This window comes from Dermacentor albipictus, chromosome 3 (assembly GCF_038994185.2).
Source record: "Dermacentor albipictus isolate Rhodes 1998 colony chromosome 3, USDA_Dalb.pri_finalv2, whole genome shotgun sequence".
Lineage (NCBI taxonomy): Eukaryota > Metazoa > Arthropoda > Arachnida > Ixodida > Ixodidae > Dermacentor > Dermacentor albipictus.
The window spans coordinates 127,695,436-127,722,935 of record NC_091823.1 but is presented as its reverse complement, the minus strand read 5'-3'; the positions used below and the strand labels follow the sequence as shown (position 1 = coordinate 127,722,935).

At 45.9% G+C, this 27,500-nt stretch overlaps 1 protein-coding gene across 9 annotated transcripts in view; it reads left to right on the top strand.

Moving 5' to 3' along the window:
* Positions 1 to 27,500, top strand: part of LOC135912852 (nuclear receptor coactivator 3-like) — a 676,617-nt gene that overhangs the window by 413,148 nt on the left and 235,969 nt on the right. For all 9 annotated transcript variants that reach the window (XM_070536047.1, XM_070536045.1, XM_070536043.1 and 6 more), the window contains exon 3: positions 11,904 to 11,996. In XM_070536047.1, the coding sequence (XP_070392148.1) occupies positions 11,904 to 11,996 (93 nt within the window). The remainder of the gene's footprint in view (positions 1 to 11,903; positions 11,997 to 27,500) is intronic.

The following is a 27,500-nucleotide window of genomic DNA, read 5'->3' as shown; positions in this document are numbered from 1 at the left end:
AGACAGCTTCGCGAAGATAGCATCGAAGTGAAAAACGATGCAGGCTACTTTCCTGTCCAAACAAGATGGTGACTGAGCAGGACGCTTGAAAAGCCATGGATAACCTAGTACACTATAGCCATGGAGGAAAGAAAAAAAAATAGGAGGGAGCATACCGCAACGCGATTGAAGCCAACCTGGCGGCACAACACGTGATCGCATGTCAAAGTGCGCTGCTGGTTTTACTGTTCCCGCTCTGCATGCAGAGCCACGGCATTGCAGCCGAACAAGCGAGCAGACAACAAAAATGACTGGCATAGCTGCTGGGAACCAAACGTCTCAGCAAATCTCGATTCTTGCTCCGTGATCTCGACGCAAGAGGTCACGTGTTGGGCCACCGCTGTGGCTTCGCGGAGCGTTCGCTTGGCAAGGATGGCTGCGTGACGTAATGCATGCTGCCTCCTATATTTTTCCTTCCTCCATGTGGAAAGCTGACGGGACGGTTGTCTGCGCACAACAAAATGTGCACACGCACGCTATCCTACGCACTTAATGTGAGCTACCTCGTGTTTTTTGTAGCTTCGCAGGCGCGAATACTTAAAATATAGAAATAATCTTTGATTTTCTCAACTTTTTCTTGCGGTCGCGAGTTGACGTCACGTCGCAGAAGCGTCTTCCATACGTCTTCCATACGGTTCGAAACACGTTCCATTACGTAGCCTCGAAGCTGCCTCGGCTGTCTTCTTTGCTGCCTGCGTAGACTGTCACCGATGCTGGCCAGAATTGGTACACACTCTAAATATCGGTGGCAAAGTAAGAGTGGTAGGTTTGACGTCGTGACGTCGTGCGACATGCTTGACGTCACATAGCTATGGTGCACATGAGACAGGGTGGGAGCGACGGAGACGATGCTAATGTGACGGAAGTCACGGCACAAAGTACCCGGTACAATAATAGCGGTGGTCACGGGACAGCACTGAATATTACATGAACATTACAAACAAAATGTGAATGTCACGGTTATTGCATGGCAAGGTCTAGATCAGAACTATAGAACAACTTGTTCATTGCAATCTGTCAATCAATTTGTCTCGAATGAATACCAAATTGACTTTGAAAGCATTTGAAAATGAACTAAGGAACATACAGGACGTTGAGAACGTACAGAATAAGTGACGCGCAAAACAAACGTTTCAATTTTTTTTATTATTATCTGTTCGTTTAAGGAGTAGGAAGTAGACACTTCTGTGTGCTCGTTCGTTAACGCATATTGCCGTAGAAACTTCATGAATGCACGTAGTGCAAGACAAGGTACCTAATATTTTGCATGTCTAGCGTGAAGTAATTTCTGTTTTTTGACTCCAGTGTCGCGGAGGGAGATAAAGCCGCGTGATATTACAGTTTATCATAACCATCCTGTACCTCCCATAAGTTCCAGCTGCTTAAATGGAAACTAAGTGTGCATGCACAGGCCTTATACTTAAGGAATCGCGTTTTCCGCAGGTTGACGCATCAATAAGATATCTCTCTTCCGCATGTGTTTATGCAAGCCATAACACTGGTGAGATGCCGATTAAATACATTAAGCATTGTACATATAACGTACTTCAACAAGCCGTCTAAGGGCTCTGAGAGTCCACGGAAAGTTTGGTAAGTCATTTATCTTTGCGGAACTTTCACCAAACGTTGACTGATATTAAGGTGTGTGTGATGGGGGGGGGGGGGGGGTTATAAATGGCGAAGCCTCGGTACTTCAGGATTTTTTGATCCAATAATTTACGCGCAATTCAGTAATCGTACAGTCCATTAATCACACCTTTGCCGTCGATGGTAGTGCGAGTGCTGTGCAGAAATTGAAGAAAAATAATCACACGCTTTTACATACCCTAGAGCAATACTTACTTCATCAATGCCGGCGCTGCGATATTAATCGTTGCGCCTTTTGTGTTATTTTTCCGACGTTCATTAGCGCATTGGAACGGCAAATAATTAATAGCGCTGGAGTTGCTGCCTGAAATTAATAAACGAGTGCCATCACGCATCACAGACATGCGCTTCCGGCGGACACTCTTACTGCAAGGCACACTCTTTCCTTCCAGTGTTCCATCTGCTCTGTCTTTTCCCTTTCAACACTGTGTTATTGAGACGGCGGTCTTTCTTCCGCCTTCATATTGTCACAGTGAATAGTGCTAAGGACGCTGTTTAATTTGGATCCCGTCACTCTAGTATCTTTGCCTTCATCATGAATCTAGTGTTACCTTTAATTAATTCAACGAGTGTTTCGACGTCGTGATTCCCTGTTTTCATGGACGAAGAGTCATCAGCTTTCCGCTGGTTTATCTCCATGTCATCTCTCATTTTGCTTGATCCTCGCTGCCTTCCTATTTAAAGCTCTCTCTCTCTTTGTTTTTTTTAACAGCCCAGCTGCTATAGCGCGCGCGCGGTGCTCACACAAAAATGTGGGCAGGTCCCGGAGACGATGCGTAGCAACAGGAAACGCACACTGCGCTGCTACTCCGAGATACACAAAATGACATCGTCTGGCGACATCATCGCTTGACGGAAGACGTCACCACTCGACAGCACGCTTGACGTGACGGCGTCATCGGATTACGTCATCAGGCGATATCGTCCCGTGGCGACGCCGTTATTCTCGTACATTCGAATTGCAATCCCGAGCTATCGTGCCTGCAGCTTGCGTGTAAGTCGTACCTTAGGAATTTTAACGCGATAGCGTTAAGGAGCTCGTGTCGCAGAAAAGCCGGTGTCGTCGGCGTCGGTGTCGGTGTCGGCGTTTTGCGGCGTTGACCGTGAGCGATAAATCACGGCAGGCACTCCATAAATAAAAAGCAACTTCCAAGATCGGCTGGGTGGGAATCGAACCAGGGTCTCCGGAGTGTGAGACGGAGACGCTACCACTCAGCCACGATTTCGATGCTTCCAAAAGGTACAAACGCGCCTCTAGTGAATGCGGTGTTGCCTTCGAAACGAGCCGTGGAAAGTTATACTGTGGTGTATATCGGTAATTATGAACATGTAACTTACAGAAGTCGCAATTACACGAGTAGCGAAGTGCGTTTCGCTGCATTTCTTCTGCGCTTTCCGCACACGGAGAGCCATCTTGCGGCAAACACAGAAGACCCCCTCCTCTCCATGTACGGCGCTGCCCCGACAGATGGCGCGCCACGCGCGCATTGGAGCTGTCGCGGCTCAGACTCTCTCCCCTGACAACGCTTCGCCTTGCTCCCTCTGTAGAATCAAGCGTCCTTCCTTTCTTTAGATCACTATCTCTCTATCTCTCTGCCCGTGCCGATCACGGCGTTTGGCTGGCGTGCATCATTTCCCCTCCGGGATACCGAGTTCTTTGGTTCGCTCCGCTTGCTCAGGCGCACGTTTCGTTGCTGCGCCGAACGCCGCGTTGCTCGACCATATGGCTCGACGCTCACCGCGTCTGATGCGGGGCGCCTCGTAAGTGATGGCTGCCCTGTAGCCCATTGTCTTACACCCATTGGCGGGTCGACGGGAACGCTATCGCGTTCCACTCTTGAAGGCGAAGCTTAAGCGTCCTCCAATTTTTCTGACGCAATTTACTTTGAGAAATTCAATTACTCCAATGCCGCACGTCCGCTTTGCGGAGAACCTGTGAATTGTGCTGCACTCCCGCAGACGTGCGGGAGTGCAGCACACTTCTGCACATCTGTGCTGCAGCACACTGCAGCACGGATGTTGGGCGCGTGACGTAGTACGTGAGCACACAATGTACGTATCTGTCCTTGGTGCGTGGGCGCGCTGCCCGTTATATCTGTCGCACAGCGTGTGCTGCCACCGTAACCGACGTTACGGCAAACACTGTCCAAAAAACCAAACCTCCACCTAGCGGCTGCGGCCACTCAGACAAAACCTCGCCAACTGGAAATGGCCGCTGTCTTTGAGGGTCCGCGTAGCAGAGATATGTATTCTCGCATATTCGAATGACAGTCCGAAGCTATCGTGTCTGCAGCTTGTGCGCGCAAGTCGTACTTTACGAATTCTTTGATGCTATTTGCCCTGAAAAACTGACTTAGTTCAATAAGGCTCTTGCGCTTGGTGGATAAACCTGACGAATGAGCAGGTATATGCTACACTTTCACATGCGTGTGCGTGCGCGTTTCGCTGTACATCCAATTTCGCTGGGTAAAATGGAGGGGGAGTTTTTTCTTTTTTTTCGGAAGCTTGCATGTACTCACCGTCGTGTCACTCAAGCCTGATTGATGTCAGCCTTTTCAAAAATCTTGAGCGCGAAAGCACACGCATCGATGTCGCGGCGCTTTCGAACGACTGCTCACGCTGTTTATTTTCTTTTTTTTTCCCCACCTGGGCTGGCGTCCCTTTGAATGCGTCATGATACGCGCGCACTCTGCACTCGTGTAGGCTGCGGATAAACGGAAGCTCTTATCAATTGCGCCCCGCCGAATTTTGTGTGCTCTGCCTGGACTCTGTCTCTTTGGTTATTACAGTGAAGCTGTGCGTGGCTAAGGTCCCGTGCATTCTTGTTATCCGTGAACAAAAGCTATCGTTATCAATGGTTCATACCCAGTAAGCATTCATGCTCCCGTAAGTAAGCAAAAATGCTATGACTCATAGCCCTGTAAGTCAGAGGCTACAAGCACTTGGCAATGTGAAGCGAACTGTGCGTAAGTTCTTTCTAATCACGCATACAACGTTCAGAACAGCGTGTCGAAAACTGTCAGTATCAATGGCTCATACCCCCGTGAGCAAGCAAAAAAATGCAATGACTCATAGTCCCGTAAGGTTGATGGCTACTCACATTACGTGAATTAGCTGCGATGACACTACCCGTGTTCTCGTTGTCGGTGATTTCAATGTGGATGTGTCGGTAGCGAAAAGGGAGCGGTTTACGCCTTCGGTGTTCCAGACATATCTCTTGCGATGCCACACCGATCCGGCCCAACCGACCACCCAGCGGCGTACGTGCATCGATTTGACATTATCAAAGAATGTGATTGCAGTTGCGAGTGAAATAATGACCGCTCATCGAGACAATAAATGACTTCGTACCTGTGTTCAAAATCATGTGTCACCTCCATATCGTGTGCTATTATAAACAGCTTCGCTGGTCAGCCTCCTTCACAGAGTGGATTAACTCATGATTTCTTATAAGGTTTCTTTCCTTCTTCTTTTTCTTTCTGCGAGGGCATTAATGTTTCTTGTTTCCATCGTTTTCATTGTCACGTTATTCGCTGGCAATTTTCTTTCTTCCTTTTTTTTTATGCCGCGGTCGCTTTTCTTAAGCTTCGTTTTCTATGCAATGCACGTATAATAGGTAAACCTCCCGCATCCTCTATTCAGGGAAATAACTGAAGCTTCTTCTTATTTTTTCTGTGCTCGTTTTTTTTTCTTTAGTAATTGACTTTACATTTTTAAAATTTTTTTATTGTCTTGAGAAAGAAACCCGAATTAGAATTAGAAGCGTTTTCCACTCGCTCCTGCTATCGCGCTGTGCACGCATGCGGCCCTGTCGCGAGGCGAAGCGAAATACCGTTGCGCGCTGATGTGATCGATGACTGTCGAAGCGCCACCGCACTTTAAACGTGCGCGGGTTTAAAAAAAAAAAGCTGGGTTTGTAGCGCGGCGTTCGAGATTGAGCGATGGAAAAAACACCTGTATTTTTTAGAAGGCATCTCCGCGGATAGGCTGCATGCAGCTTTCGCACGCCACTCCAACATTTCAAAAGAAGGAGATGTCGTACACTTGTCGAGATAGATGTCGCCGTTTTGTGGCTCCGCAAGCTGCTGTCTCTCTCTCTCTCTCTCTTTTTTTCTTAGTCTTCGTAGGAGTCGGCGGTCTTTAAAGAGAGTATCAGATGCCAGTTGTCCGCTCCCAAGTCTACGTATACTATGTGACGCCTGCGGTTAAAAGGGTATTCCACATCTGTCGTCATGGCCACGTGCGGCGGTGGCTAAAGGTGCCGGAGCTAGATCTATAGTATGCGCACGTAAGCACCCAAAAATGGGGACCGGAGTATGTTGCCTCGATGTGCTAGCTAATTCGTAAAACACCCCACGCGTAATGCGCAGGTTGTGGGTTTGGCTTCCACCTGCGGCAAGTTATTTTCCAGTCCACTTTCACTTCCGTTTCCCTTAGTATGTATATGTAATGTTTCAATAAATGTAACTTACTTCTCTCCTGTGCTTTTTATGGCTTCATTGCGAGTTTGGCCAGTTGCGTGCGTGCGTGGCGTTCACGTTTTTATCCGATCATCTCGTATAAAATACGTGCGAAGTCGAGATGACTAATTCGAAAGCTCATGATCGTACGACTCTTCTCCCCTGCTCTTTAGACTAATGCCATCTGGAATAACGGATACAAATAACTAACTTCTACTCTTCTGACGATGAACGTGCGCGCGCGGTTAGTCCGTTGGCTGCACCTGCAGGTGCGATGCCGAGACGATGATTCAGCCGCCCGCGGAATGGTACGAGCGTTGTGTGCGATCACTACCCGAGTGAAGAAGAAAACTATGCCATGTATAGCAGATGAGAAACGAGTAGCAGGAAGACGGTGATTCGAATTTAACAGCGAGTGAGCGAGGTTGCAGGATAACCAGGAAAGTTGAGAAGAAATTCGGGACCGCGCAACGAGCGATGGAACGCGAAACGGTAGGTGTAACGTTGAGACAAGAACGTGGGGAGGGGCGGATTAGAGAGCAAACAAGTGTAACCCATATTCTAGTTCAGATTAATGGAAAGAAGTGCGTTATGTAATGAGATGTGTATTTTGCTATGAATTCATTTAAATAATTTTCTTCTCATCAGTTACCTTCCTTTTTTTCCGACGGCGTTGCTGTTTGTAGTGCCGACCGCTATAAAAGACATTTCATTGCCGAGCTGCTCTTTGATGTGTCTTTTTAAAACTGCCTTCTCCTAGTACTTCAAGGAAAATAAACTTCAGTTGATTTGGTTTGGTTTGAAGTGGAGATGGTCAAGCCGCGTAATGTGGTGTATTATGTGTATTCGGCATGGCGTAAGGCCCGCGTCTGCGCAACGAATTATTAATTAATTGGATTTATGTGATCTTTTATTTATTGCAATTCATTTCATCACATGCTGCGTATACAGCGTCAGGGTGTTGCCAAGTTGCTCGCGCAGCATTTTTCTTCATCTCCTTCCATGGGTAGATGTTTATAAAAAAAAAGAACAGAAAGGGTACCGAGGGAATAGAAGTTGAGTTGATAACTGCAAATAATTACGTGCTTTATTGAGATTTGGAAATTTCCAGACGTAGGATGGAATCTCACGGCACAATAGATGCTTGACTGTAGATCACTGGGAGGGACGTTCTTCCTGCAGCGGATATAAAGTAGTATGGTGATGACAGAGATTATGATTGCGGTGGTCGTGGTGGAAGTGCTGGTGACGATGACGGTTGTCAGCGAACAAAAGCAGCCTTATAGTGTGGAGCAAAGGACTTCCCTGTAGGGCCAGTGAGTTCTTGTTGCATGACTCGTTCTTCTTTTCCTTTTAATGCGAAAACATTATATGTTCTCATAGTTCGGTGGCGTCAGCAAAACATGCTACCAAAAATGGCCTATGGCGCGAAGCCTAAAGAAAAAATTATGTAGAACCTCCGCAGAGGTTATCTTGATGATGCGTAAGCATTTCGTAGTAACAACGTGGCGTTGAGCGCGCACACCCAAAACTGCCGGTAATCCTAGCACTGCCCAGCGTCTGCGCTCGTCTTGGCGCCATTGCGGCAAATGCGACAGCGCTGCGGCGACACGAACTGCTGCGGAAGGCTTCGCAACGTGAACTCATGAGGCACGCAAACTACTCCAGGTGGCGGCGTCAGCTGCGGTGGCGACGTTCCGATCCGAAGCCACGGCTGCTCCACAGTTCTGGCTTACTGAAGCTGTGCCTAGTGCGTGCCTGATTGCACACGTCGCGTAGTCCCAGGGACGCGCTCGTGCCACTCGCTGCTCACAGTAAAATAATTTGCACCCTTAAAAGTGAAAAAGGGTGTAAATGTGTCTATAGCTCACACCATTAGGGTGTCGGTTATACAAATCACACCCTAAGTGCATGAGTGCACACCCTTGTGAGGTCGCCGAAGGAAGCCTTTCGTACTGCAGTGGACACGAAAGATTAAAATTTAAATTCGGGCTTTTCACGCGCCAAAAACCGACGATCTCATTATGAGCCACGTGGTATTCGCGGAGACTCCGGAAAGATTTTGACCACCCGGAGCTCCTTAAATAAAGTACGCCTAAATTTAAGTTCACGGGCATTTTTTTTTTCATTTCGCCCCCATCGAAATGCAGCCGTCGAGAACGAACCCGCGACCTGAATTAGCGGCGCAACGCCATCGCCACTACGCTAACGTGGCGATTGGACGTGAAAGATAATGAAAAATGTGTATGCACGCGTTGTCGACACTTTAGGAATCGCATTTACGGCGAATAAACCTGTTACAGCCTTGCGTGTCGAAAAACAGTTTCATCGCGGTGATAAAAGAGAGAGAGAGAGAGAGACGCTTGCAAGAGAATCCTGGCTGCTTACGAAAGTTGCGAGTTCTATATAGATACCCTGAGGCAACCTCCACGCGTGTGCCTGAAGCAACAACGGAGCCTGTGTTAATTAGGTCACTAGGCTTTGCCGTGCGGGCAGTGGGCGGAAAGACCACGTATGCGTGGACACGTGCAGAGGTGAACGAACCCGTAACAGCCGCCGTTGTAATAAAACATACGGGCTTTTATGTCGCAAAGCTACGCTTAAGGTTATTTTAATGCATAAGCATTCTTTGACGAGTACCACGGCGAAATCGGTCCATCCTGTGACGCTTTATATATCTAGAAAATAAGCGCATAATTGGTCAAGGTAACACATGTAATAAGAGTGTAATAGTAGATGATTGGCGTTGTTAGAAAATAGAAACAAGAAAAATTCTTCTGACCTTGTTTCGGACCATAGATCGCAGCGTGGAAGGCAGATGTCTGTCCCTATGTGAGCTACACACACAAAAAAAAGGGTTACGTCGGCGTCGCCGCATCAAAGTTGTAACAAAAAAGAAGAAGTTAACACATGTAATCGTTGTAATCGCATAATAGTAAATTACTGGTATATACCGTTAGAAAAAAATGAAAAAGCTGGTTAAGTCGCCGTCGCCGCGCCAAGGTCTTAATAAAATGGAAGGTAAGGAAGTTGACACACATGATCGTTATAATAGCGTTTATAACATCGGGGCATTTAACTAGCACATAAGATTAAGTGCGCAAGCGTGCTTAGTCTTAGACTTAGGCCTAAGGCCTCATAGGAAGCCTCAGTACCAAAACCGCGCTGAACTCCAACGATCAGCCTGTGCTTCTGAGCAAATGCAGCGAAACGTTTACTGCAATTTTTCCTCGTATAACATGATATGTGTGACAGGGCATCCGATTTGCCTCATTTTGCGCCGAACACCGTACCTCAACACAGGCGTCTGTGCGGGAACGTGCAGCACTTAAAGCGTGCTGCGCAGGGAATTCTCGCGGTGGGCGCGCCTGTAGATACGTATAGTCTACGCACCACATAGAAGCTTTGTACTTTCTATAAGTCCGATCCCTAAATGTGAAATCACGATACAACACGTAAATTGTTCCAATAAATATATTCAAAACAAGGCGAAGCATTCATGGACGCTTAATATACAAAGATGTTTTCTCATGATCTTCATTTCACTTCAGTTAGCATGTGGTGTCACACGTTGTTCACCATTACTGTGTGTGTATGTTTGCGTACGTGAGTGTGTGTGTGTTTTGCATTGATCTTCTCCTTTACGGTCCGAGTGTGTGAGAGTACAAGTGCTTGTTAGTAGCGGCCGGCATTTCGCGGTACTCCTATTTCGCGGTACTCCCGAAGAGTGTCCTAAATTTTTCTGCTGGTTGTTCGGTAATTGGAACTTGTATTTCGCCAAGATCGCACTCGTTTCTGAATTCCTAGAAAGTAAGCTGAGAGGAAAAAGCTCAGCGCTTGTGTCGTCGTTTCTTTATTCGTCTCCGGTCTGTAGCGCCGCCTTTTCAATCGGAACACCAACTCGCCAAGCATTTGATCCTTCTGCAGTTAGCACTCGTTTCCCTTATACTTTTGGCACTGCGATTCGTTGCACGCAACTATTGTGCCTCCACTTCACACTGCATGCTGTGGTATGGAATGGTTTCGCATTCCGTTTCGTTCGAGACTGCTCGCTCCGAATAAAGTGTTCGCAGTGAAGAGCTTCAACTACTTCACATCCATAGCACGGAATCTGGCTAAACGTAACGGTGAATAGCAAATCACGCAAAATTATATAGAATTAGGAATAAACGGTGCTTTGAATAGTTACCCATGGAGGACGTTCCACCGTCCTTGTTATAATAAATGGTAAATAAATAATAAACAAATTCCGGCTGGTCTGGGGGGCTTAAGAAAGCGCTCATCTATAGGCAGCTTTACGCGCATGCTTGTCGAGGCCGGCTTTCGCAGCAAATTTGTTCGCATTACTCTGTTTTGCATCTTGCGCCGAAGAGTAAGTGCCGGTCGTGTACTGTTGTAAACTTTCAACATGGTGTACCACAAAAAAAAGCAGTAACATTGGCAGGAAAGCACCGGTCCACATAATGTGAAGCCCCGAAAATTTCTTTTATTTACTGTTTCGTTTGGTTGCCGAACATTTTGGGCTGCGTGGGACCATAGTGATTGTGGGCAATTACTTAGTAAATAGAACCTATTGGACGCGTGTTAACGTGTCGTGGATTATCGCCTCACCCATTGCTGTACTCTTTCTTCTCGTCATTCTCACTTTTACTTTGAACTATACAATTTCGCTGTAGGAAAATGTAATCCCGATTTGTTAGCATCTGAGACGTCGTGTGTCGGACCGCTGCAGGCAATTTTACGTGGTCGTATAGCGCAGTATCCAAATCCTGGTTAAAGAATAAGCGATAATCAGGATTCACTGTCGCCGAACCCTATTCGCCCCCCCCCCCCCTCTCCGCTAATTTAGAAATACTGTGGGACCTAGTCGACACGTTCCTGTTTGTAACGTTTTCTGGCCTCTTACGCTCAGAAATGCCGGTCCCATTTACCAGAGGGCCATGTGTATTCATTTCCCGTTTGTTGCCGTTCCCTTACCGTTTGCTATGTTAAAGCACTGCGATGGCACGCTGCAGGTTCAGCGTCATGGTCGGTTCGTGGCGCCTATGTTAACCACCACAGCCGTGGCTCTAGATATCTTGCATGTTTACTTCGATGTAAACGGCTGCTCTGAAAGTGAAAAATAACTTTGAGTGTTCGATGAGGCTGCTATCATTGGAGATTCGATCAAGCGCCAGATCAAAATCACAAGCTTCATTTGGTGTGACCCATGGCTACGACCGCTCCAAAAAAAAAAAATGTGTTTAACGTTCAATTTAACTGTAACCAGTTATAGTGAGTTTTATTTATGGGTATTTCAATAGCTTCGCGAGTCTCAATTCTAGAAATAAAGTTTTGTATTAGGGTAGCATTTTGTTCCATCTCTAGCGCTGCCGAATGCATTATCGCCTGTTACGCTTTCCCGGATCATGCGTTCTGTTCCCGTGGTCCCGTAAATCCGTATCAATTATTTTCGGCGCAGTACTACTTTTTTATGTACTGCTACACTAAATTTTTCGAGCTGCCTGAGCGCTGTCAAACTACCAGTCCAAATGTTCCATAAGTAATACCTTTTTCGACGAACTTCAGGCGAAAGTCTGTCGCGCGCCACTGAGCGTCCCACACGTCTCCTTCGTCACTCTACATACTTTTGGTTGGACGCGGAAGTCTCGTTTACCGAGCACTCTGCTGCCTGTGCTTGAAGCCGAGCTGTGCATAACGATTCCTGTAGTTACGAGCTCCTCGGTGCTAATCGTACGCATTCCGTCTCGTACGCAGGGCCTGCGTTGACACTCGGGCCTCGGCCCGGACGCCCCGGGAGCTTCTCTACGGGGACGACGACGAGGACTGCTGCGACGTTGCCTCGCTACCGTGAGTGTGAACGCCCCCCTATGTCAGCTGCCGTTGCTTGTAGCTTGACTTGTCGTTGTCTTCGGCTGCGCCGGTGACGCTCGCAGGCGCCGAGATAACGAGGCTGGTAACCTTGTGGGAAGTAGACGTGCAGCAGCGGGCGATCGTATGTGCGTGGGAAGCAGCTTTTGAGCTGCGGGAAGCAGACGCCGATTGCCGCTGGGGTCGTTCTGAATCGTATGGTTAGCTTATGAGCAGCGACTGCAGTTTGTTAGCGGTTTTGTTGCTGCAGGTGCTCACAGCCTCGGGGATATACTTGCCTAGATCTACACGACTTTAGCGTTGGCAATGTTTACTGTGTATTAATTAACTAATTAATTAAAGTCTACTACAGCCCCTTAGCAGTGCTATCGCAGGGATGGGTTGTTAAGAATGGCGAGCTGCAAGGCAAAATTGCCACCCAGTTACGACTGGGGGACAAGACGCGCATCCCCCACTCTCCGTCGCTGCAGCTAGGAGGCGTTCGAAGAAGCGGGCTTTGTGCTGAAAGCCGCCTCCATCCACCAGCCCCGTCGCCATTGTGTCGGAACGAGTTCGGTGGGCGAACAATGGTGCCGGAGGTCTCCAGCGCGGACCTGATCTGCTACGCATGAAGAAGCTGCCGTGGGAAAGCCGTTTTATGTTGCTTCCCAGGCCTCGCCCAGACGCAAGACAACGAGCTACCCACGATTGGCGCCGATACTTCCCGGAACGGCACCCCTCCAACGCCGGCGTCGGGCATCGGAATGTGTGTGCCTTTGTGTACGTAAACTGTTCTGCGGAGCGGCGGCAAGCTGGCGATGAGCAAACGAACAGTCGCCGCCTCGTATGGCCGGCGGACCGAGTGTATAAAAACTGCTGTTGTGCGAATGCTGGACACACTTCTCTTGAGCAGTCATGTTAGACTGATTCACTTCTCTCGTGCAGTCATGTTGGACTGACTCTTTTTCTCAAGCAGTCATGTTAGACTGATTTAATTTCTGTAAGTAAACCCATTTTCCTCGTTCTCGATGAGAAGCAGTTCTTCCCTTCATCAACGTCCTCAGCGTGGATAAGTTGGACGACGGCATGGGCCAGCTACCTTCGAATTCATGCCGGACTCCAATCTTGGCAACGGACCACGAGCGATGGGATTGAGCCCCCAATCCTGACAGGGTGCATCGAGAGTAAAGAAGCAGTATAATTACAAATCAACATGTAAGCGAGTAGCGCTGTTGAAATTACAAATAAAGGAGAACATTCTGGGGCGTTCATAAATTCTTTCAAAGGTAATTAAGATATTTTCAGGTATTTGATTCCGTAAAAATTTTTTGCTCAAGTATAAGTAGATCCGATGATGAAAGACATGCTTAATACATGACGGCTTCTTGTGGATGACAGCCTAGCACGCGTCAAACAGTTGTTTGGGAAATCATGCCGGAGTGAGTCGAAAAGGCTCTGCAGGAGTTTCAGGAATGCAATATCGTCTCGTTTAGAAATAGGAGTCATACCAACGGGTGACGGATGAGAAGACGGGGAAAAGTTCGTCATCAAAACTGAGAGTTGGGCGCGTTGGTGTGGCGAAAAATAAGTAGACGTAAAAAGAGAAACGACAAACACGGGTGCAACTCGCGACTAACAGTTTATTTCGAAAGAAACAAGATTGTATACACCCATATTTGATAAAACTGAGATTTCGTACAGGCACAGAGCGCAAAAAAAAAACGAGGGAAATAATGGAAGCCTTTTACATGTTTTTGGAGGGTGACGGACGCATCAGTCAACCCTCAATAGCATTGTCACAGGCAAAAGTGTCTTACCTTCGGGATTTTCTGCAAATCAGTTCTTGATTATCCAGCTTCGCTGTTGCCACGTCTATGTTATCTGAGTTTTCTCGTGCACACTTGAAAGGGTGCTTGTTCTCCTTTCAGCATAGTTTTTTTTACTTATTCTATTTCTTTGTAAATAAACTGTTAGTGGCGAGTAGCGCCGGTGTTTGTCGTTTCTCCTTTCTCGTCTACGTCATTTTCGCGCACTTTTTCGTTAAGATGAAAAGTTCGTGTTGTAGCGCCGGTAGATGAAGCCAATAGCGGGAGCTATTAGAAACAGCATACATTCGACCGAAGAGCCCTACTCGACGGACAGTCTAAATATGCTCTTCATGCTTTCCCAGAGAAAGAGAGAGCGAAAGAGAGGCATTATGAAACATAGTCCAGCGCACATTTGGACACGGACGAGGAGAGAAAGGCAACACGAACGCCGGACTTCAACTTGGGGCGAAGTCCGGCGTTCGTGTTGTCTTTCTCTCCTCGTCCGTGTCCAAATGTGCGCTGGAACTATGTTTCCTAATGCTAATCATAACCAACTAGCCCAGCTGTCCATACTTAGGGAAAGAGAGACGTTTTGCATTCGCAACAGTTTCAAGCGCGTCCACCTCTGACGACTTCTGATTATTGATGCAAAAACATCAAATGGCCCATTGAGCGAAAAGCGACGTCGTCTTTTCAGCCACGTCATCGAGTCGCGTCACGTGCACGCTTCGACGGAGCAGGGCGGGCGAAAGGGTTACACCCGATGATGCGCTGGCGCGCCAGATGTTGCGTGAGGGGAGAGGGCACCGTTGCGACGCCACGTCACCGTCTCTCTCGGAAGCCTGTGTTATCCGCGCCCTCCTTGACCGTGCAAGCTCTCGCCTGCGTTCTAACTTCGCCTCGGTAATCGCTATAAAGAACAACAAATTCGAAAGAAAAAACGTTGGCGGGAGCGAGTTTCGAACCTTAGCCGAAATTAGCCAGGCGTCTCATCGTGCTCGCTTGCCCGCGCGGAGTTCATAACTCGAAGGACCGCTTAGAAACGTTCAAGTGGACGTTAATGCTTTCGCATTCACAAATCATAAGAAGTGTTTAGGTGTCCTCGAATTTTTTTTTATTATTATTTTAATGGCTTAAATAAATGATCCAGTTCTACGCATTGTATAATGCGTTTGTATGGGCGTCCTCTATAGACATACAAGGACACGAATGCGCTGCTAATTGCTGCACAGGTATTTTTATTTCTCTCTCTCTCTCTCACTCTCTTTATGCGTAGAGGGGGTTCAGAAATAGACCAATAAACCAGGATGCAACCATTTTGTCGTTTGTCAAAATGGTCATATTAGCATTTTGGCAAACAGCCATGGCCGCGCATCGTGTATTCTTATCAAACATGATGCCTGCCAGGTCAAGGCTTCTAATAAGTCCGTGCGTGCTTGTTTTCCGTTAATCGGATAAACTTCATGCGCGACACAAAACACTTGGCCCTTGAAATTCCTGCTACTGTTCTCGTAAAATTGATTCTAACGAAACAGCATGAAGACTGTCCATATAGAAATCATCCACCTGATTGTGAAAAAGTTTTGCAATACCTTCTAATGTAATATTAGGGCACTGCGGGAATGCTCTGCTTTTCAGACTCGCCACCAAAAGCATTCATTTCAGAATTAAGCGTCACGCAAAAAATGAGTTTTCTTCGAGAACGTAAACCATGTTGTTAGTTAACATTTTCTTATCTTTTCTGACGCAATAACGCACACCATATCCACGAGTTGTAATTTCTGTTGGGATTAGGCGCAGAGAAAACGTAAGAATAAGCGTTTGAGAACCCGCAACAACCTATAGATATATACACAGGGGAAAAAAGAAATACTTCTTTTCCTAGATTGTTGCGTTGTATGTAGAGCCACCGCACATGGTTGTGCAGCAATGTTATGTCATAACAATAGCATGCATCCGTTTAGTTCTTAGAGGCGCTTGAAAACGGGAGGGGGAGGGGGGGGGGGGGGTCAGGTGGAATAAATTATCTAAGGGCCGCATTGCAATGCAACGGATTATATAGGCTTGGATGTGAACTTTACGAGCTCCACTCTGTACGCTTCTTTTTCTTTTTCTTTTCTCTCACTGTTTCTCTCTTCTTTGGTTAACCAGCCGCTTCGACATGTCCTCTCTTACATGTCTTACACATGTCCTCTACAAGTGAATGGAAGGGAAGCGGGCGACGAGTGCTTAATCGGAGCATAGCACGCGTGGCGGAGGGTGTATTTATTTATTTATTTATTTATTTATTTATTTATTTATTTATTTATTTATTTATTTATTTATTTATTTATTTATTTATTTATTTAAGATTACCAAGTAGCTGCATGCACGTGGCATCGTCACTAAGGTATACGGCTGATCACGCGCCGTGTTATGCAGTGATGCGTGACTGCTGGCTAATAAACCCTAACGACCCGAGCCTCCCGCATTGTGCACATGTAATTACCCGGGAAAGTAGAAATCGCGTTTCCCGGCAACCACAGCACCAAGTTTGATGAGGTCTGTTGCATTTAAAAGAAAAGGAGGTAAAATCGAGTGACGGTTGGTAGCGAATCTTTTAAATCAAAATGGTTGAAAATCGTTAATCTTTCAGAAATCGAAGCTGTTGCGTTTTGCAAATCAATCACGCAGCAATGGAAAACGATATCATAATTCTGTAAATTGCGTCTTGTAGTACATCTGAAGCGGACAAAATTCGTGCAATATACATGGCTCTGAAATTGACCACTAATCTGTGAGTGGGACTTTTGCGAAGCCATTGTAAACAATGTAACTAATTCACGTAAGATATAAATTGATGCACCAAATGTTTCCTCTTTGGATGCTCTAACGGATGCAATTTACAGAACTGTGACATCCGTTCTTAGTGACGAGCTAGGAATTTGCAATCTTCGTGCGTATTTCTTTTTTTCAAATGTACCATTTCAAACGTACCATAAAATTCCGGCCCTCAGTCAAAATTCCGCTTCCAACAGTCACTCGAATTTAATTTATTTTTTTCTCAAATGCAAGAAACTTCATCGTAATCAGGCCATTGGTCATCTCAGAAAAGCGTTTCTGCGTTTTACATGTATTTGAATAGGCGGCATCGGAGTTGAGCCCGAGGTAAAAAAGCTTCCTCCGACGGCGCAGTCCCCTCTTCGCTGTCTGGTTAATGTTCTGAAGCGTCGTTACCCCGATTGCAGCGCACGCGGCGAAAAGCAACCGTTGATCTTATCACTCCAGGCATCTCGCTTTGAGATGCATATGCAACCGCATTAATTCGGCCGTGCTCTTTCCACTGGACTGATGTCGGCCACTGCATGCGACGTCGCGTTTAAGTTATCCGAGTTTAATCCCGACACTCGAATTGTGTCAACTCAGTGCAGTTGCATGTGCATCTCAAAGCGAAGAGTCTGAAGTGATATGACACACTGCTTTCTGCAATACCTTCGGGCCCGGAAATTATTTTGACTAGGTAACTGATTAATTATGTAAATTTATTATTTGAAGGAAATATAGATTCATTCTCTACTATGCCGTTTTATCATCAAGCCCGGGTTCCCTTAGCCAAGGTATCAGCGAAGCTGGAGTATGGTTACGTATTAAGGAGCAGTCACCACTCAAGCGTGCGCGACTCTTCTCTATCCCTATACTAGGACAATAACATCGCAAAGTTACCGGGCCGGCACTAACCACAGTATCCAATGAAACAGCTGATTTGCAGCATGGCTTTTCCCTTCAGGTTTCATTGCGCCATGTGTTTACAGGGTGTCTACCGACCGGGAAAACCGGGAAAACCGGGAATTCTCAGGGAATTTGAATAGTCTGGAACTACTCAGGGAAAACTCAGGGAATTTGTGCTTCTATCAGGGAAAATTACCTGTAACTTTAGTGAAAGGGAACGAAAGTCGTGCTAATGCTGGCTCCACTAAAAGAGGAATCGCAAAAAATCGTCATTGACGCAGTGTCATCGGCACGATGTATTGCCAGAGTAGTTAACGACCGATTTTCCAGACGCCCGATTTTTCGGACATGCCCGATAATTCGCACGACTTTGCGGCACCACCACGTACTCCATATAGTCAATGTATATTGCCCTGACTGCAGTTCTGAAATGGCATTAATCAAAGCTACCACCGCCGCCATTTTTCTTATCTCGCCGCCTCGAACTGACACTCTCGCACGCAGATCCGCTGGCAGCCGTAGCCACTACCGCGGTAACGTTAAGCCTAGCTGCTTCTACGTTCGCCATTAAGCTTCTTGCCGTGCGGTGCCGTGTTTTTCATTGAAGGAATTCGCCGCTGTCAGCAATGGCACCGACTCCGCCTTTGTAATCCTCGCGATTGGCTTCGAAGTTCGCAGAGCACAGCGCGTTGCGTAATGCCAGTCACCGAAAGTTAGTTTCGCCTCAGTACAGTTATGCTAGGCAGTGAAGCATAACAAGGGTGGGAAGGGGCAATTGTCACGGGACACAGTATGCATTCCTTAATTATACACACGTGCACCCCCGTCTCATGTCAAAGTGCGAGCACCGATATGCCTAATAAGTGTGCTGACAGGCTTTAAGAGTTTTTTCGGACGTGCTTGTGGCAATTTTAGCCCTTAAGGGCAGTTAAAGACATGCGTCATTTTTTTTTCCGGATAGCCATATTTTTCGGATGTTTTTGCGGCCCCTAGCGAGTCCGAAAATGGGACGTTGACTGTACAACTGACCTAGAGGATGCTTCAAATGATCCATGGGGTGAAAGGGTGGTGGCAGAAGGAGGATGAGAACCGAAAGGACCGACGCACTAAGGAATATGAACGGGAAAGGAAGCGTGCCGCCGCCTCTTTGAAGGAGCTTGAGCTCAAAAAACAGTGTTAGCTGATGCCGAGATGCAAGTGTCCCTCATCCAAACCAGAATAAACTCTTTAAAGCAGTGAAACCCAACACTGAGATGTTGTGTACGGGCTGAGAGTATGTCAAGACTGTTGAGGTTGACTTCCCAGCTGCAGAGAGAGAATCTTAATTGTGACAAAGTTCAGGCCTCATACCGATGAGCTTGCTATCAGTTGATAGAAATATCTAATATTCAAAAATATTTGCTCATGTATGCATCTCCTTTTCATTCGTATTTGAAAATGTTCGTCTCAATTTGGAATGGGTCGTACCATTTCTTTCGCTGTGCATTTTACCAACACCGTCCTTCTGTTTTGTTTTTAAATAAAATAGATATTACTTCTTACTATTCAAATTGCATTGTAATTTTTTTTTGTTTCAGCATGCTTACTAGAGAGCGACAGCATTCGTGCAACATGGTGTCAGCCTGTCTTGACATATTAAAACAAAGTTCTGGCTCATTCAGGGAATTTTGTAAAGGTGCTCAGGGAAAACCTGGAAAAATCAGGGAATTTGGAAATGTCACCCTGGTAGACACCCTGGTTTAATCTGTCTGTCAGGTTCTGCTCGAAGGCACACTGCAAGATTCTGGATACGATGTTTTCTGCTTTTCTTTACCTCGTGCACAGGACCTTCTGTCCGTCATTTCTACTGCGCACTAAGGAACTTCGGTTGCATTATTTAAAATACAAACCGGTGTCTCCTTCGACACCTATATGCTTTAGAGCGCGGCTCCTAGGCTGCCGTTCCTGCGTCGAGCATCGGCGTTCCCGGCGTAACCTAGCGAACGAGCGCAGCGGATGAAAGAGCGAACGCGGAGCGCAGCGGGGGATGAAAAAGAGCGGCGAGAGCGCGAGGAGGAAAGCTGAGGAGGAGGGCATGGCGAAAGCGTGAGATAAAAAACGTAGTGCCGCTCAAGACCCTCTGCCGCGACGACCGCTACGAGATGGCGCCAGAGTAGTGCGCCATCGTTTGTTCACCGATGACTTCTTTATCTTTCTTCAGTTACTGCTATAGGGGTCCCTCTTGATGGGACAGAAATGTCCTGTAGAGAGGCCCCCCATTTAAGATGTCGACCACCCTGAGTGTTTGTATTTTCTTTCTTTGCTTTTCTGCTTTCTTTTTTGTCTTTAACCTTGTAATGCTCAACGTTTCATACATGCTAAGCAGAGTTTGATACCTCAAATTTCTGATTTAACCACAGGAAACATAACGCATGGCCTGTATACTAGCGTTTCTTGAGCAAGTTTGCAGTTGTGCATAGTTCAGCAAACCAATTACTGAATAATTAATATACTAATTAGCTGGCAACTCAGGTAAAATTGTAATGTCTTTGTACAAATGTATTTTCTGTGGTCAGAAATAAAGGTGAATGAGAATGAGGCGTTATACAATCAATGCGCAACCGATAGAGCATGGTACCAGGGTTCTTGAATTCCACCGCAAAGTGGGAACGCTGCCGCCGAGGCAGGAAATCGAACGCGATTTGAACTGCTGCCCAGCAGTTTGCGTTATATTTCACGAACCGAACGTGTTAAACCGCCAGTCATCGACAAAGTGGCGACGGTTACTGGCTGTAAGCGAGGCACGCTACAAGGTACAAGCACGGCACGGCAGACGAAATCTTATACCTAGCCGCCCTATAATAAGCAGCAGACTCCACGTTAATGAGGCGCACTAACTGTAACTCTAACTGTAACTGTAGCTAGCCAACTTGTTTTGAGCAGGCTGCGTACTTCCCGCCGCGAAATAAACGTGTCTGGTGAGAAAGAAGTCCTTTTTCGCAAGTGTACTGGTGTCTAGGCAGAACAAAAGGCAAGCTGGAAAGTGACGTTGCTTTCTCGATTTAGAGGGACACTAATGAGAACTATATATTTAATTAGTCTGTGTTAGCAAACTACGATCATGCAATAGCAGAAAGGCCACTTTTATAGGGAGACGACTTCCGCTTTTTTTTCTCGTATTATGATTCGGTAGATGGCGTTCATACCGACGATGTCCGAGGGCTACGAAACCGAGGTTATGAGCTCAAATGAACGTCGTCGCCTTACAAAAAAAAAAGGAAAGAAAAGAAAACGATGATTATTCATTCTCGGTCTATCCGCATAGTATACTATGCCTACCACTCGATGCCTCTGATAGTGAACAGAAGGTGCCAAACGTCATTCCTAAATTTGTCCGCATGTGTCGGTGCCGCCGCGTTTTACCATGCCAAATGTGTAATTTACATAATAATTTCTCTTCGGCCGCCTTACATGACGTCGTAAGAAAGAGCCTGTTTGCAGCGTTATCAGCAGCAAAGCCTTGTGCGTATCGAGAGTGTCATAGAATGTCTTGCCACGAGACGGAGAAGTGTCGACAAGGCAAGTAAATGCTTTGTCGTCATGACGCCAAAGTCATGACGTCATAGTCGCACGAAGAAAAAAGACGTAGGCTATCGCTTGGCGATGTCTTGCCTTTTTAAGTAACCTTTTTCTTCGCTCTCTTTTCCATTTTCACGCGTCACCACGTGCAGCCTTCTAATGCGGGGCGCGTGCCTGATCGCTGCTGCGTCTCCGGTGTTCGCTCTCGCTTTGCGAAATTCGAATCTTATACCTAGAAAGTTGCGCCTGCCTCGAGAACTTTGCGTCACGGCGCAGACGCCCTATGTTGATGGGCTGCTGTCATTCTGTTCTTTTAAGGTCTTGTTTTTTCTTTGTTTCTTTCATCTTCTCTGTCCTCGCGGTTCGCATAACGTCGGCTTTGCGGTGTATTCTTTGAATTGCGCGCCGTTGAACTCATACGGTTTCCCGCGATTCCGTACTCGTCGGGAGAGTTCATGACCTGCATATATGCAGGGCGGCTTTCTTTGACCAGCACGTATAGTATATTGGCTAACAGCTCCGTGTTCCGTGGGTGTTTCTGCACGACCTTTGTGGCCCTTCAAGGGTTTCAAAATACGGAGAAAGGAAATATGCAGGCAGCTCCACTGCGCAAGCTATGCCCGGCCTTGTTGCAACGATGTACGTATCGACGCGCTACATTTTCCTACGAAAAAAGAAATCTATCATCGTTGAACAGGATTCTCCTGTAGGCAGAGCTCCCTGCTCCTACGTGCATAAAAGTGGGAAAGCGGCAGCCCAGTCGACTGTCTGCTATTCAGCGCCTTACCGATTTCTCACAGCTCCGTGATCGTCAGCTGTCAGTAAGGCGCGTTATACATTTAGAATTAGCTCCAATAGAATGCCTCTGCGTGCCCCGTATTACCGTTTACGTCATGCATATGTTGTAGACTATAGGAATGTTTCCTTGTCCTTGGTATTTCGTACAGATATCTTGCAGCAGGCTTTCGCCTTCACGTGTTACGGGAGTGCATCATGCTGCCGAACTTCTTTTTTTTTTCATACCTTCGATCTTTGCGTTTACAGTACTTCCTGCTTTCGTTCGTCTCATTTGGTTTACTCATTTCTGATATTTTCGAGCAGTGACGCTACGACCGCAAGCCGCTATCACACCTACTGTGTGTAGGTTGAACGACGAGAAAACGCAGAAGCTACCGCTGTGTCGTCTGCATTGAACACTGAGCTACTGCAATCGTCGCTAGCAAGTTCATTGCGCAGCCCTTCGAGTGGGCACTGATACGTATGTGTCCCGTATTTACTATAGATATATGGGGGTGCCGTACACTTGCGACTATACGCTTCCCAGGACACTACTATGGTATAGAATGGCAAGCGCAGCACGTTGTGATAAACATTACACAAAAGAAAGAAAAGAAAAGAAGAAAGAAACGCGCTAAAAACGGGTGAGCCTGGCAAAAGGAGCAGCAGCAGTGCTCAATATAACACAGCAGGAGATAAATGCTTTGTTTGGATGCACGGTACGAGTTGAAGCAGGTGAGACAACGACTGGCTGGAACTGACAACTGTTGTACCTTCGTTCTGCGTACTCTAGAAAAAAAGAAACTGGAGAGAGGACCTCCTGCGGTTTCCTTTGGTTTCCTAGAAAACCAGAGCGTGTGTGTTCTGCGTGCTGCATGTGTTTTGCGTGCGGTGTGTGTTTTCACATTGTGGTTGGTACTCTCAGTAGGGCACCTACGCAACCTGCTTTCGCCACGAAATGTGCGAAAGAGACCCCGAGTTGTGCATATACCTCGCAAAACAAGGGCAGCGACATCTTTTACGTTCCGCACCATCTAGGACGCATATAACCGGCCTTATGTTAGGCATCCTGCATTAAGCCTTCGTTATGCTGATTTATTGGATCCCCTTTGAAACGGGGCGGTGACAGATGGTCACCTAGCCTGCTTGACTTAATCACGTATACTGTACATGCTTTTTTTTTCATTCTAGCATTTTTGTATACATCTCAATAATCTTTTCTTTTCCTCAAGGCTTCTCTATCTACCTTGTATCGCTACCTATTATCTGTTACGGATCCGGTCGTATTAATTTTTTCAGTGCTTTTTTTTTTCTGCCAATACTCTAAACGTCTCTAGCTTATCTTGACAGCTGACTGGTCGATGCTTCTGTACACATTAAATCCGAGTTCTGCTGGAATTTTTTTAGGCTTGTAGCGCAGCTCATAAAGAGCGAGAAGAAAGCTGGAAGGGGTGCTACAACCCTAAAAAAGTCATGACATACCAACTTGCCCAACCTGCCACGCATCTGACGCTTCTGGAAGGTGTACATTACCTCCGAGTCGTACTGGGTTTCACCTCGCCTCCTCGCATTCCATTAGGATGTGCTGAGTGGTTTTTGGATTCTTGCTGCAGCATACACATGCTTCATCTTGTTGCGAATATTTGCTCCGGTATCTTTTTGACCTTAAGCAGCTAGCTCGAGCCTCAAATAGCAAGACACTGTCCTTTGTGTTATCGTACAGATTTTGCCTTCCAATTTCTCGATTTCTTCCCGTTCTTGTAAATACCCGTGGTCTTATTTGTTTCCGTTATTTGCATTCAATTTGCTGTATCTATTTCTTATACTTTCTTTCTGATGACTCCTGGTTGTCTATTTACACTTTCAAGTATTCTGTACTTCGTTGCCAAGTTTCTTGACCTCTTCCTCCATTCTGCGTCCACGCTTTTCTAGTACCGATACTTGTGAACTCTAGCCGCGCATTTATTTTCGTCCATGTTCCTCCCAGTCTCTCCTCAATTCTAATTTTTCTCTGCGTTTCCCCTTATTGGAAAGAGGTCCAACCCATGTCACCCTCCGTTGCCTCATTTGTGGTTTTGCCGTGGGCTCCCAAAGTCAACCGGTCAGCCGATCTTTGGTTAAATTCCAGTCCCGACAAGATATCCGATTTTAAGCACAGAATGGTATTTGCTAACGTTAGCGCTGGTGCCATTCCTCCATTACAGATTCCACGCTCCACCTCATATTTATTGTGGCCCCAAATGATCTGTGTTTCCTTATTCCGCTTCCTCTGTATTCTCAGATTATCTTGGGGAGTGCTTGAGTAAGTATTTCCTTTGTGTATGTATATATTCCGAGATATTTATATAGCTTGACTATGGGTATTGCTTGCTGTTGAATTGACACCCCTTAATTGCCCGTCTCTTCATTAAAGATCATAATTCCCGATTTCTCTTTGCTAAACTTAAGGCCTAGATTTGTCGCTGCGTTGCCTCATATATTCGCAAGTGTATGCAAATCCCTTGCATTGTCCACTAGTAGCACTATGTCGTTCGCATACATCAGTCCGGAGACCTTTTGTTGCACCATTTGTCCATTACTCATGTAGGATAAATGAAACCCTAATGCACTGTTTTCCGGTCGTCTTCGTATGCCCTTAACATAAAGCTTCAACAACAACGGAGACAGAGGACAACCGTGCTTCAGTCCTTGGCGAATTTCCACCACTTCATTATATTGTCCGCCTGCCCATACAAATTGTACTCGGTTGTCTCTCCGTGTGGTTGTGTGTGTGTGTATATATATATATATATATATATATATATATATATATATATATATATATATATATATATATATATATATATATATATATATATATATATATATATATATATATATATATATACACACACACACACACACACACACCTCAGCAGCCACGAAATCACGTATGCCTTCGTGCCTGAGAATACCTCATAACAAATCCCTGTCTACGTTGTCGTAGGCTCCTTTGATATCTAGAATTGCCATCCACAAAAGTCTATTTTGAGCTACTAAAATCTCTATGCTCTGAGCTAGTGCAGACACATTATCGTCGAAGTGTCTGCATGGTCTGAATCCATTGTGTACTTCGCCCAGTGCATTTTTGTTTCTACCCATTTCGACAGTTCTCATTTTATGGCTTGCATTGTGATTTATATATCACCATTGTTACCGTGATTGGCCTGTACGAGCTCGTCTTATCCTTACCACCTTGCCTTTGTATGGGAGGTTCATCTTGCTTTCATTCCATCCAGCCTAAATTTTCTTCGTTCTAATCGCTTGTTCTGTGGCATTAGACAGCAGTGCCTTGCTTTTTGGACCAAGGTTTTTGATTAACTGTATTGGGATTTCATCGGGCCCTGCGGTCATCTTGTCAGGGACATTTTTTTCCGGCTTTTTATTTCAGCAAACGTTTTTTATGCTAAATTTTTGTCTTTCAGACTTCTCTGTTGCTGCTGCTTCTGTTTCAGTCTGAAGTACGCTTTCTTGCGTGCCGAAGTTATCCCTAATGGCGTCTCTGTTGTGCAGCAGCGCAAGGTCTCCTTCGTAGATGTTATCGTCTTCATCCCTTATGGCCGTTCGCGAATTTTTTATTGGGAGCTCTGAGTGGCTTTTACATGGTTCCGAAATCTTTTTGATGCACCTTTGTCGGTTTTGCGTATGTTCTGCCCCCGACGTTCACTTGTGCATTTAATTTTCTCCTGCACCAGTTCAGTCACCGCCCTTTTCTTTTGCCGGTGTTTGTTCCATCAAAGGAGCGCCTCATCTTGGTGTAATACCAACTTTTTGGCTTCTCTATGATCCCTAGGCGCCTGCTTATGATCTCCTACAGCTTCCTTTATTTCCTTGCTCCACCACTTACGTGGTTATTCTTTCTAATGCGGCAAGTTTTTTGCCGTGTCTGTCTTATCACCTGCTGCGTAACGTCAACCAGTTCCTCATAAACCCATAAACTGTTCCAAAAAACGACTCCATTTCCTTCTCTATTTTTCTTGCGATTTCTGTTATTTGTTTTCATCCATGTTGAGAAATTTTGGTGCTACTTGTACATGTTTTGCGTTAGCATCTCTCCTAAATTTTAAAGGTAAACGAATATAATCGGTACCCAGGCTGTTTTTTCCATGTTCGTCTATCATCATTTGGTCTAGTCGTTCGTAGACTGTTTCTTAGACTAAGGCGTAATCAATACAACGCTGGCGGTTCCCACATTGCCATGTTACCTGTCCATAACACTTATTCTCTCAGTTAACTACAATAAAGTTCTGTTCGTCGCACAGAGCCAGCACTAAATAACCATTGTAATCAGTATAACCGTGTAAATCCTCCATGTGCCCCTTCATATATCCCGCTGAAACCAACTGGCCCGATCTTACACTGTATGAACTCATTAAGATAGCTTATTTCTAATGCAATCAATGAAATTCTTTATATTTATCTCTGCTACGTTATGCAGAAGGGCAGCGCCCTCAAGGGACGCGCGTCGCAAACGTTTTTCATTTTTTCCTCGGGCAGTGGCACATGCGTTGTAAACAGAGTGCGTTGACTAAGGGACACCTGGCGTACCCTTAATACTTCATGGTAATGAAACTGAATTAATCAAATGTTAACGACCCGTAAGATATATGTAAGCTGCATTGTTCAATGTGCCAATTTTCTAGCGGGTACTCTCTATACAGATACAAATATCTGTGCACTGAGGCAGGATTCCTTTGCCGAATTGTTACCATTTTAAATGCGAAGCTTTTCTTTGCTAATTTCGCCGGATTTTAGTAACCGTGGGTTCTGCGTAGCTCTTCTCTATCCAAAGAGGCCAACCAATCACAGTGGAGGATGCGCGGTGCACGCTCCGCTGGTTTCCCTGCACCGCCACCAGATGGCGCTCGCCAAACGAAATCACGAAATCCGAAAATCGAAAAAACGAAATCCGAAAAAAAAAACGAAATCAGGAAAGAAACCATTTATTATAACTCAAAGGGAAGCTCATTACTTTTCGAAGCGAGATCGTGATGCCTTAGAACACGCACCTATAAAGCGATATATAAGAAGGAAGAAGAAGCACGTGCTTGCTGCGGTATAAAGCTAGGGAAACTACGGAGCATGTTTTATTATAATGCGAAGACGTCTACCCAGCGGTCGATTTAGGCACCACTGGCCTCCTTGAAGCCCTTGGGTTCAGCGGGAGCAGTGGTAAAGTAAACATGTCCGCAATAGGCATTAGTAAGAGGCATTTGGAGGATTGGTGGAAGAAAAGTAGGGAAACTACAAAAGACGGCGACGTACAAAAGCACAGTTCGCAATAGGGGATCAGAAAGTTTGGTTGTGTGAGTTCATAGTGTTTTATTTTTATTTTTATTTTTTTATTGTTTAACCTAGGTAAGACATTAGGCAGTATAATAGCAAGAGCTTGGTGGCGCAACCCACCGCCCCGTTCCAAAGAGGACGCTCATAACATCCATCCATCCATCCGGCGGATTGGAAGATTGGTGGAAGAAAAGTAGGGAACGACAAAAAACGGAGACTTACAAAAGCAAAGTTCGCAATAGGGGATCAGAAAATTTGGTTGTGGGAGTTCATAGTGTTGTTATTTTCTTTTTTTCTTTTTTATCCTAGGTGGGACATTAGGCAGTAT